Raw genomic sequence first — 11,595 nt, forward strand, 5'->3', positions numbered from 1 at the left:
TCCTCAAGCCCAGTCAGGTCAGACTCAAGAAAATGGTCTGTAACGTAGGCCTGGGTTTTTCAATCCTATTTTTTTTATTTTATATAAAGTAACTAATAATTTTATGATAATCAAGTAACAAATCACACTGACTATAAAAAAAAAAAAAAAGATGCACAAGTTAGAATGTTATAATCATGCTGTGCTGGCTCCATGTTGTGCACACAGTTCCTCCAGTTGTCTGCATTACATTATTCTGAACAGATCTTGGTCATTCAAACAACTCTGAACAGTTGAAAATGTCATGTTGGGTTTAAACCAGACTCAGAATTAAAGTATACAGAGAGGGGTGGGTCAGGCTACATTTTTTGGGCCTGATCTAAGCTTTAAACTGTGGTAGACTGAATTGGTAGAGATTGAAATCAGCTAGGCCTCCTGGCTTCAGAAGAACTAAATTAATGCTGGCTAATTTAATTGCTTCTTTTAAGCTCTTGACTATGGTGTAATGTGCATTTTGAAAGTTAATACTTGGTGTCCAATACACCAGCAGGTTCCTTTAACCAGAGAGAAGTCAAACAAGTGCAGAGGCCAGCACAGTTTAGTGATTTCCCTGCTTTATTTAGTCTAACCTTGCAATTAATGGGGAAGTTGAATCATGTTTGCACAGGAAAAGCCCAAAAACTACACAAGAAGCCAGCCCTCCAGGACCTCCTTCTCCACCTTAGCCATAAAACATTGGCTTCCCAAATAATTTCAATAAATACATATATGCTCAGACTTTACTGGCAAGAGCCAGCTGGTGTTACATTATTCATCACCTTATATACATACTCCTAAACTGTAGCAGGAATGTCATTAAGAACTAGCATCTTGACTGATACAAGTCTCACTTATCAAACCCCTTTAATGAACTTCCATTTCTTTAAAAGAAGAAAACATTCAGGAATGCACCAAACAGGTTTATTTTAAAAAAACATTTTAGTACTGAAGTAGTTTTAGTAGTACTGAAGAGTTACCAACCATCTTGACTGCTGAGGTATATGCCCATGAATCAACAGAACATTTTGCCTTGTATATCAAGTATACAGACAAAAACTGCACGAGCCAATGTCTAACCCAGGGATCCTCACCCCTGGAGCCCAAGACCCATTCCCAGTCCAGGGATGTGCAATTGCTGGTAGGTAGGGCAATAGGTGGCTTATCAGGGGCATCAACAGTTTAACTACCAATGATGGCACATCACAATCAGGATTCAATATCTAGAGCAGAAAACATCTGGTCTAAACAAATCTGTATCAAATGTCCAAACGACACCACAGCCTGGACTTCACCATCCATCAGGGCTCAGAAGGCAGTACCTGGTCAGGAAAAAAAGAAAAGAAAAGAAAGGTATTACACAAAGCTCCAGATCTGAGTTAGTAGCTTACCATACAACCAGTGTATATACAAGGGTATCAGACTTGGAGATTCCATCTAGAGCTAGATACTAAGTACTAGCAAAAACATCAGTGATGTTCTTCACACAAGGCCAAAGCCCACTGATCAGTGTTTGCAAGGGTCAATGCACACTAGAGACTAACCACCTCTTTTGAGTAAAGCCAATGCACCTGCCCAAGTGATCTAGGACATGTAGGGTTGACCCCATCTAGACTGTAAAACTTAGCTTTCAGCATCAGTACAGGTTTGTTTAGAGGAATTCAAGCATGAGAAAGAGGCAAAAGTGTCAAGTTTGTTTCTCCCGACAGGATCCGAAGCAAGGAATATTGAGCCTTTACTTCAGGTTTTTGAGAGAGTTCTTCTACCCCCCTGTGTTAATCATTTAAGACATTATGGGTCTTAAATGGGCAATAAAGGGGCCAAACTGAGCAACGCAACATCAATTTCTAATAAGACTCACCAGCTGTTGTGCAAGACTCCATTGCAGACCGGCATTACATTTGCATACCTTATCTGCAAACACAAGGTAATCACATTAAAACAGGCTAGTCAGAACACCCCACTATAGAAGCATATACATTATATACAGTATAGAACAGTGTTTCCCCCGACAGGATCCGAAGCAAGGAATATTGAGCCTTTACTTCAGGTTTTTTGAGAGAATTCTTCTAGCCCCCTGTGTTAATCATTTAGGACATGTCAAGTCCAAAATGGGCAATAAAGGGCATAAACAAGTGCAAGCTTTTTTGTTTTTAACATGTTCTCAAAGACATTAAGGACATTTTGACATAGCTCCTTTTAAATGAGCCCTAAATGAGAATGCCTGAAAGAAAACCATGGTCAAAAAATTGTCAATTTTCAAATTAACTTTACAAAAGGAACAGTTTGCATTCTGGTCATCCAACACTTTGTCCACATTATAACACTGCATCCAAGTTATAACTTAACTCATATGCATACATACACACGTTAACAGTCATAAAGGCTAGAGCATTGCAGTTAATGTTTAACCCACTGAATGCTGGCAGATCATGTACAATACAAAGCAAACCAGGATTACCTTCCTTTCACAAGGCCCAAATCAAACAGACAAAACCCTCTACCAAGTCTCACTCCTGATATGTCTGGCTCACATATGCAACATAAGCCATGACTCGCTGAAAAACCAAGACTCACCTGCCGTTTTGGTGCAGACCTCTTTTCCAGCCAGGTACTATGCACATGCCTCACATCTGAAAAGATTAGAGAAGCACACTTAAAACTGGCTACAGTTATCAAAACAAATAAGCAGCTTTTATAAAAAAAATTGTTTCTCCCGACAGGATCCATGGCAAGGACAACAACCTGTGCCACAGGTTTTTGAGAGAATTTTTTTACCCCTAGTATATTGATCATTTAGGACATGTATTGTCTTAAATGAGCTCCACTGAGGGGGGAAGGGGGGGGGGTGACCAACACCTTGATTACAAATTCTTTAACAAGAAGCTTACCTTTGTAGTTTCATCCTTGGAAGCTCCAAAAGCATCCTCAGTCAGGTGGCTCAGAAGTCCAACCTAGAACATTAAAAGGACAGAGCATGAGGCAACATTAACTAGCTAGTTACTTGTCTTAAGTTCAAGTTAGCTAGGTGGCTAGCTGTACCACGTGAGTTAGCTAGCTAGGTAACGTAGGCCCGACCATGCTCGCCTCCCACGTGTTCTTGCTAGCACAAAACTGGCACAATTAACCCCTCCAACGTAATCGCGAGCAGCTAATACACGTTTAAATAACACAACTAACCTGCAGCACTGCAGTCTAGCTAAATGTGCTCACCAGTGCTAGATAAGCTACAAAGCAGAGCTCTACCTGCCTACCTCAGTCAACAAATAAACCCAACAAAACCCAGCTGCAGTTTGTTTAGCTAGCTTACTGTTCCTGACGCTCCTGATCTGATTGCAAGCTTCCTTTTTTTTTTTTTATACCAATATGAAATCTTTTCTTTTCCCCCCAAAAGTCTTACCTTCCAAATCAGCCATCGAAGACATGTCCAACCCTCCAGACGAGCAGAAGAGAAAGACCCCAGTCAGCAATGTGGAGGAAGAAGAGAAGCGAGTTGAATTATGGGACTTTTAAAGAGACAGGCACGCTGGGCCAGCTACAGTGGACTCCCTAATAAAGAACCTATTACTAGTCTAGACAGCACATATTTTATAAACAGTATATACTTAATCCTATTTATTAGTATGTTATTCCACAAACTATGCTACTAGTTCTTTATTCTTAAAAAATAAGTATTAAAACGTTACGTTTCCATCATGTTTTTTTTTAACATTTCAAGTACTTTTTTTATTCTATTAAATAAATGTACGTAAATATAGCCTGAGTGCTGTTCATGTATTTGACACATTTTTAAAAAAAACACAATAATAATGTTCCTAATAGCTAAATATTGTGATATTGGCCGCCATGCAAAACACTGGTCGCTTGCGGAACAGGATCCCTGGCTGTCATTGGTCGAACAATCCGTCAATCACAGTGTAGGCCGCTCTGTTTTACTCACGCCAAAGTGGCTCGCCGTCAGGGTGGGCGGGGCATGGGCGGTCCGTCCTGACTTGCTAGCTAGTTACCTGCCAAGAGCAATGATGTTTACTGCGAATTCCTCACAGAGTTTTAATACAACGACGCGCTTTTAGCGCTAAAAATGAGCTGAGATCCGTTTTTGAGATGTTTGGCTTTTAGGCGCGGGGTTTATATGGGTTTCAGTGAAGCACACACTGCGTGAACAGCGAATACTTGTGTGTGGTCTCTCTGAGTCAGGACTCTCTCTCCGACAGGCACTGCAGTTGGCCTCTCGGTCCAGGCTGCGAAACATCAACCTGCTCAGCATCGCCCTGCAACTTCCAGTCATGTTTGTTTTATGAAGATGTGGGCGAGGGGTACCCTGTGAACTAAATGACTGTCAGAAACATCGCCTCCATTTGTAATATGGTAAGTAGAGGGAGCTTGGCATCGATTGTTAGCTTGCTAGCCGGCTAGCTCGCTAGCTCAACGCTTCCTTGATGCAGGGATGCTGATGTCGGCTGCTGGAGTTACTCCGCGGAGCGAGGACACAAGTGCATGGCCTGCAGAGCGTGCATGACCGTGGTGGGATAAGGAGGTGGTCGCTTGGGTTATGTTAGGGTCCCTGGACGTTAATGGCCAGCTAGCTATCGTTTTCTTAGACCATGGAAGCGCTAGCTAGCACTAGCCAGGTCCCTTCCCACAGATCTGAAGTGTTCGCTTTCATGCTAGCTAGCTTTAATAGCTCGTAATGAAGTGGCAGTGGGATATTAGGCTATGTTTTAGACGAGAGGACAGTCATTATGGTGGGAGAAGGAGGATAGTTGTGTGTGTTTTAAGCAAGACGCTGCTTCTAATGTTTTGGGAAGAGCTAATAGCTGATAGTACGGTTCGGGCGGATGGCGTTGCCATGGAGTCTGACCACGCGCATTATGTCATGGGCAAACGTGAAGAGCCTCATTGTCCTCTGCTGAATCTCACATATGGGACTTTCTTGCAGAGCAGAGGGTAGTTTTTTATACTGCAGCAAACTGTGGGTTTGTTAAGGATCCAGACCAGGCAGTGCACACACCTTTTGGTTACACACCTGCAGTGCAGCAACATCTCATCAACATGGTAAGGGTCAGACAGGTGGCTAACCTGAAGGCTGTCCAATAGGGGTATAGCTGTCAGGTGTACTGAGAAATCTTGCTTTGTGAAATACGCAAAAAAAAAAAAAAATGCCCAGTATAATCAAAAGGGGTTATTTTCACTATTAATAGAGAAGTCGGACAGGGCTCAGGTCAGTGCTCAGTCATTAGCGCTGTCTGATGGTTAAGCTGTCTGGCAGTTTTTAACCTGAACTGATCTGAGTGATGTGTGGTGACCTGCTGGGCACAGTCTCAGGTGAATTGCCAGAGCAAATTAAGCCAAGCTGACAACTCGCAGCAGAGAGAGTTCTTAATCTACATTTTGTCAAACCATTCGACCATTCAGTTAGAGGATGATATTCCATACGTTTCTAACATATTCCACAACTTTCTTCAGAAGAGAAGAGCGTCCAGAACTCTCCGGGAGATCTATGTGGCAAAGACAGTTTAGCCCCAGCATCAGATGCTCTGCTCACAAAGGGTGGATACCGATAGCACATTAAGCTGGCCACAACTCTCAGGATTTTGCCAGCTGCATTCTCATTGGCTGTTTGCCAGTGTGTACACTTCTGTGGACCGGTTTTAATGGCCCTGTTCCAATTCTTGCCCTGAGCCCAGAGCCCCTCCTGAAGGGGTACTTTTGTGAAGTAGTCGAAGGGTGAGCAAGCGTCTACGACGTCTGAGAGTTTTGAGCAGAATATCTCTGTATATCTCACTGCTGCTTAAATGTAAAATGCCACAATGCTGGATTTAACTACCTAAATTATTACCTAAATTATAAAGTTTCAGTCGAGGTAATAGATTCCACTCACACTTACAGTTTCTTTTACTCCATTTCAGTTTGATCATTTTTCAATTGGATAATTTGACAAACTTCACTGGATTGCAGGGGAACATGGGTAATTCCTTTAACGAAGATGTGATCTGATGTGGACTAATTGAAGGCACTCCTGAGCACCCTTGTTGGTACAATTTTAAGAAATGGGACACCCTACAGCCTTGCACATACAAATTAGGGTTGCAAAGGTGCAAGTGCGAGTAATAGGGCAGGGTCAGTCTGTCTGATGTCAAACTGGTCGCAGGATAAAAAAACATGAATGGTTTTCAGGCATTTGCTTTTAAGCATTTAAAACTAACATGGCTGAGTGTAGCCTAATAATTTATTGTTGCTCAAAGCAGTAATAAAGTGGCTCAGGATGTCTTGACACTACTCTGCAGAAGGGGAGCGCTGTGTGATATTGGGAAAAAAATCCATACCACAGTCATTCCATAAGTACAGCCATTTAAAAAAAAGTCAAGACACCTGATGAATACCTTTAGTCTTTTTGAATATATGGACGTGATCTTCATTTAGACAATATAAAGAGATGGAGGTAATGTAACTAAACACACAAAACTGAACAAATGTCTTTTAAAATCATTTAGAAATGTAATTAATAGAAATGCAACATTCTCATGAGGAACAACGTATGCCCTAATAGCTGGTAGTTTCCCCCAAACTGAAATAATCTCAGTTAGACATTTCCTATAATGATAAGACATCAACTGGAAGAAGGTTTTCCCAGTTTTTATACAGATGGTCTTGCGTGTTCCTCAAGCACCGTCTAATACAATAAAGAACTCCTAGTGGATTCTATATTGGAGAGCTCTCCAGGCCCTACTGCAAAAAAACAAGCCCCAAACCATGACCTTTTCACCTCCATGCTTCACAGTTGATATGGGTTCTTGTGCTAAAATACTGTGTCTGGTTTACCGTTCTCTGTTACTGTGTCCAAATAATTCAGCTTTGGATTTGTCTGTCCAAAGCACATTATTCCAGGTGTCCTGGTCCTGGTCTTCTCTGGAGAACTTTAGTCTTGCTCTGATATATATATATATATTTATTTATTTATTTATTTATTTATTTATATATATATATATATATATATATATATTTATATATTATTTTATTTTTTGGCAGTTGTTGCAGTTTTAGACATTTGAAGTAGTACTTAATATGGGGGGTGTCCTAACATATCTTCAGTTGTCTGTGTTTATTTATATTACCTCCACCTCCCAATATTGTTCAAGTGAAGATCAAATGTCCTTGTTTAAATAAAAAAGACAGGTTTTCATGACTGTAGCTAGCTGTAATGAGTGGTGAATGATCCGGCATGGTCTGGCATGGGCTGGTTTTCAATGTTCTAATAAATAAATACATGTTTTGCCTAATGCAGTACTTCATTTTCAGTGAAGCTGTTTTGGTAGTGCTGCTCGTCTTTCTGGTTGTAACTCATTGTGAAACCCATGTCCATTATTACAGTTCTTACTCAGACAGGCAGTTGGTGAGTGCAGGTGATGCTTCTGTGATGGTGGTTAGTGGAATATGCTTAATGCATTATTAAAGGGATGTATGGGAGCACTCATGCTTTGCACTGTCCAGGCTGTTTCTTAGTGCTGATTATGTAACTCTCAGCTGGCGTATTTCTATCTGGGAGAGACAAGGTTGTTTTTTTTTCCCTAGTGCCTCATTATTTACAGGTGCATTGAGGGATGCTGTTTCCTATATGAATGGTGATGCTCCAATGTTTGAAGTGTCTACAGCCCACATTTCTTCCAGCCATTAAATGTCTGTGTGGTACCACTGACTGCTGTAGTGGTTAATTGAGAGATATGATGTGAACAGCCAGGAGTCTCATGAAAGTGTGTGTGTTTGTGTGTTTTTTTGTGTTCAAGTTATAATGACCCTTGCAGTACTGGGACCACCAAAGCTAATATCAGCTATTATTATGTCCCTTGACAGCTTTTCTCAAGGCATCCTAACAGCCTAATGTCTTCATTTATTATAAATAATGCTGTTCCAAAGAACAGTCTTTAACCTGGTTCTCCAGAGAGCACAGTTCCACTGCTTCACAGCTAAAAGCTGAGGTGGCTTTATACCCTTCTAGCCATTTAACATTGGGATCCTGTCCTGCTGCTCCAGAGTGTTTACTTCTTTCTGCAGTTTTTTCTATTCTAGGAAAAAAGCTTTACCAGTAGAATTAATAGAATGTTTTTTTAATCAGCACAGATATTAAGATGTCCTTTAAAATACCAGTTGTAAACAAGAGTCCAGCATTGGGGTCCTTTCAGGCAGAAAGTCGCCTAAATCGCTCCAAAGCTGATGCATGCCAGCATGTCTATTCATACCCATTCTACAATGATACTGTTCTCTTTCCAAAGCCTTTGAACTTGTGCTACATCAGTAGCCCTTGTATGAGCATAACATGCCTCCTACTGTAGGCAAAGATCGTTTACGGTCTTTATCTCTCTGTTCTACAATGCATTACTTATATACCATTGAGTCTGTGGCCACTTAAGGTCTGTTAAGACTGAAATGGAAGCCTTGCTGAACTCATATTCCCTCTCAGAGAGAAGAAAAGCTGGGTTGCTTTCTCAGGTCATTACCTATACACAAAGCACAGGGTGGCTATTTGGCATCAATCACTTGTCAGTCATCTCCATAGCTGTTCCAGGGCCAAGACTCTTGATGTCCATTTAAGAATTAATCGGTTGTGCTAGGTCCAGCAGTGGATGTCAGACTGATGACTGGGGCAATTGTTGCATTTATTAAGCTTCCATTCTCAAAGCCTGTATTTCAGACAGATTTTCATACTTGTGAGAGGAAATTTATAGCTAGCAAAAGAAATTGCAGTGGTTTCTATAAGCTTTGCTAACAGAGAGACTGTCTTTTATGTTGTCAGTGAAAATGAGCAAACATTTAAAGGCTCTGTATATGATTCTGAAGAACAACTGTTGAACTCAGCAGCAAAACAAGCTTCCCTTCCCTTCAGTGCTCATTCAGAAGCTTTGTCTCTTAAATTCATGCATGTTGTGGGTAAGCAAACTGTTGCACCTGCTAAGCAAACCAGTTGTGATTATCTATCACAAACAGTCGCAAATGGGACAAATCAATACTGAGCTAATTCTGTGAAAGAGCAAAAATAAGTCAGTCTTTGAGCAACTTCCTCAACCCTTTTCATGCCTTTCAATGTTTGGAGGTCTCTCCACTGTCCAAATGCCTCACCAATGTGTACATGTGTCTTCGCCCCTCCTCTTCCCTTGTCCTGTGCACGAGAATGAACGCCTTCCGTCACTGATTGGCTGGAATAGTGTTATGTGGGTCAAAGTGTCGATCCGAGCAACTTTTTTTTTTTTTTTTAATTTGCTATAAATCGTTTTTCTTAATCCAGAATATACATGCCATGTGTGAATGAAAAGAAAGAGTTATATTTTAGATGTCCAAAAGTTTGTAGACCCCTGCTTATCTGACATTTCTTCTGAAATCAAGGCTATCAATAGGGAGTTTGTCCCTGGTAAAAGCCTCTACTCTTCTGAGAAGTCTTTAAACTTGATGTTGGAACAACATTGCTGGAAAGATTTGATTGTGTCCAGCCACAAGAGCATCACTGAGGTCAGGTTCTGATATTGGATGATTAGTTCTGGATGATTCTGGATCACAAACTTCAGTTTAGTTCATCCCAGAGGTGTTGCATCCATTGCTCCAGAGAGCTCAGTTTCAATGCTTTATACCCTTCTAGCCATTTAACATTGGGATTCTGTACCGCTGCTCCAGAGTGTTTCATTTTATTGGCATTTTTTTCTGTTCTAGAAAAAAAACATTAGCACCAATAGAATGCGTCATGGAGATAACTTATTAAGATGTCCTTTAAAATACCAGTTGTAAACAAGCCTCTTCATGAAGCATGCTGCCTGAGATCATCCCAGCTACTTAGCCTAACGTGAACCATGTCTTACCTCAGTGTATGATGTCTCTGAAGTGTTGTGCAGTCTTGTGTTCTTTAGTGAGCCATCTCACACCCATCTTAAATGCAATAAGGACACCTATTAAGGCTGGTAGCATATTACATGTTGACTTTTTAAGTGAAAATGTGAACAGTTCTTCCACATGAAATAAACTTTGTTACTTTACTGTGACACATTGCACAGAGGATTGTTATTCTCACAGGCTGTACTGTACCAGCGAAAAACGAATGCTACTCACCAGTCGTGACTTATGTGGGAAAGTCACGACTGGTGATGGAGCAGTTTGGACCATGATTGGCTGGCAGTAAATGCCTCTGATTTGAGAGTGGTATAGGTGTACTATTCTCAACGGATATGGTCATAGGACACAAATATAACTGATCCTTAATCATATAGGAGTTGAACATGGGATATTGTTAGTATGGTTAGAATGGCAGTGTGCTTAGAACAGTTTTCTTTGGCTCTTTGACATGAACTATTTTTGTCTTGGTACTGATTTCTTCAAGATACCGTTGAGACCAAAGACAAACTGAGAACAAAAAATATTTTCAGTAAAGCAGAAACTCAGTCACTAAGCAGTGGTGCAGAGTTAAGTAGCAGTTAAACAGTTACACGTTTTGACAACACATGTCTCTTGGCACCCTGGGCCAATCCATCTTCAGTCCTGTCTGTTTAAGTGCAAAATGACTTGGCACATAACAGAGACAAAAGATGGATAAGTGAGAAATCTGTTCGACACCCTCTGTATTAAAAGCTAGCATCTGAAAGCACTTTGGCTGTGGTTGGCAGCAACTACAACCAGGCATTGTAACTGCTAACCAAAGGACCATCGAGCAAGATGCAAAAGCTTCGACCAAACTCAGAAGGCGGGAGCGAATCTTTTTATGGCCAATTGTGTCTGTAATTAGCCATTAAGAGCCAGGGCTTTTCACATCACCATCCCGTCTCGAGGATATTTTACTGGCTGCAGTAGGCCAACAACAATATTATAATTTACATGCAAAATAAAGCAAGATATAAAGATTAAAATAATAAAGGCCTGTAATAGCCTATCAAACAGACTGTAGTCTAATCAAAACAAATGAAACAGGCCATAAACTGGTGCAAATTTGCTGCATGTCAAGTATAATGCTGCAAGTAAAGGAGCTCATGTGTGCACACTGCACAGGTCAGCGCTGTGTTATTATAACATTCTATAACATTTTTGTATGAGCACAGTGTGATTTGTTACTTTGCTATATTGTGATTATCACACCCTAGCTTTATATAATGAAAAAGAGCATTAAAAAACGTAGTACCTACATCACAGACCATTTTCTTGAGCCCGACCCGACAGGTTCCCAGGAAAGTGGTGGGAAATCTCTGCCCGAGTTTTGGTTGGGCATTGAGTGGAGAATCTAAACTCTAGAGTAGCAACAGGCCTGAATTGTCTCTGTTTGTTTACAGTTTAACCTAGAGCTGGGCAATATGACGATATTTTATCGTATCTTTATACATTTTCTTATCGTGATAATAATATGCTTTTCTAAGCATATCGAGGATACATATCATGCTTAATAAACATTACAAACAATTTGATTAGACTGGTTGAATTAAATGAAGAGCAGCAGATGTTAAATGAAAATCCTGAAAAGTGTTCAGGACAGGAGAGAATCTGAATAGTGGTTTATAAGAATATATCACTACTGATGTTTTTAGTCTGTGATTACATATATCAAATAATATT

General features: G+C 40.6%; 1 protein-coding gene, 1 long non-coding RNA gene and 3 other non-coding genes across 5 annotated transcripts in view; 1 reads left to right on the top strand and 4 right to left on the bottom strand.

The window, feature by feature from the left end:
* Positions 1-925: 925 nt before the first annotated feature.
* On the bottom strand, positions 926-3,487 carry LOC140576695 (uncharacterized). The gene is made up of 5 exons (XR_011981749.1): positions 3,416-3,487; positions 2,907-2,969; positions 2,593-2,648; positions 1,877-1,929; positions 926-1,337 (listed from the first exon to the last, which is right to left on the bottom strand). It is a non-coding gene; the product is annotated as an uncharacterized lncRNA (long non-coding RNA).
* LOC140538176 (small nucleolar RNA SNORA26) lies at positions 1,707-1,827 on the bottom strand. Its single transcript, XR_011977715.1, has one exon. It is a non-coding gene; the product is annotated as a small nucleolar RNA SNORA26 (small nucleolar RNA).
* On the bottom strand, positions 2,013-2,135 carry LOC140538189 (small nucleolar RNA SNORA26). The gene has a single exon (XR_011977718.1). It is a non-coding gene; the product is annotated as a small nucleolar RNA SNORA26 (small nucleolar RNA).
* Positions 2,721-2,840, bottom strand: LOC140538181 (small nucleolar RNA SNORA26). Its single transcript, XR_011977716.1, has one exon. It is a non-coding gene; the product is annotated as a small nucleolar RNA SNORA26 (small nucleolar RNA).
* A 530-nt stretch (positions 3,488-4,017) lies between the features above and the next one.
* The window catches only part of usp46 (ubiquitin specific peptidase 46), a 25,176-nt gene continuing 17,598 nt past the window's right edge, over positions 4,018-11,595 (top strand). Inside the window, exon 1 of the mRNA XM_072682671.1 lies at positions 4,018-4,383. Coding sequence (XP_072538772.1) covers positions 4,348-4,383 — 36 coding nt within the window. The 5' untranslated portion in view covers positions 4,018-4,347. The remainder of the gene's footprint in view (positions 4,384-11,595) is intronic.

The sequence above is a fragment of the Salminus brasiliensis genome, chromosome 1 (assembly GCF_030463535.1).
Source record: "Salminus brasiliensis chromosome 1, fSalBra1.hap2, whole genome shotgun sequence".
NCBI lineage: Eukaryota > Metazoa > Chordata > Actinopteri > Characiformes > Bryconidae > Salminus > Salminus brasiliensis.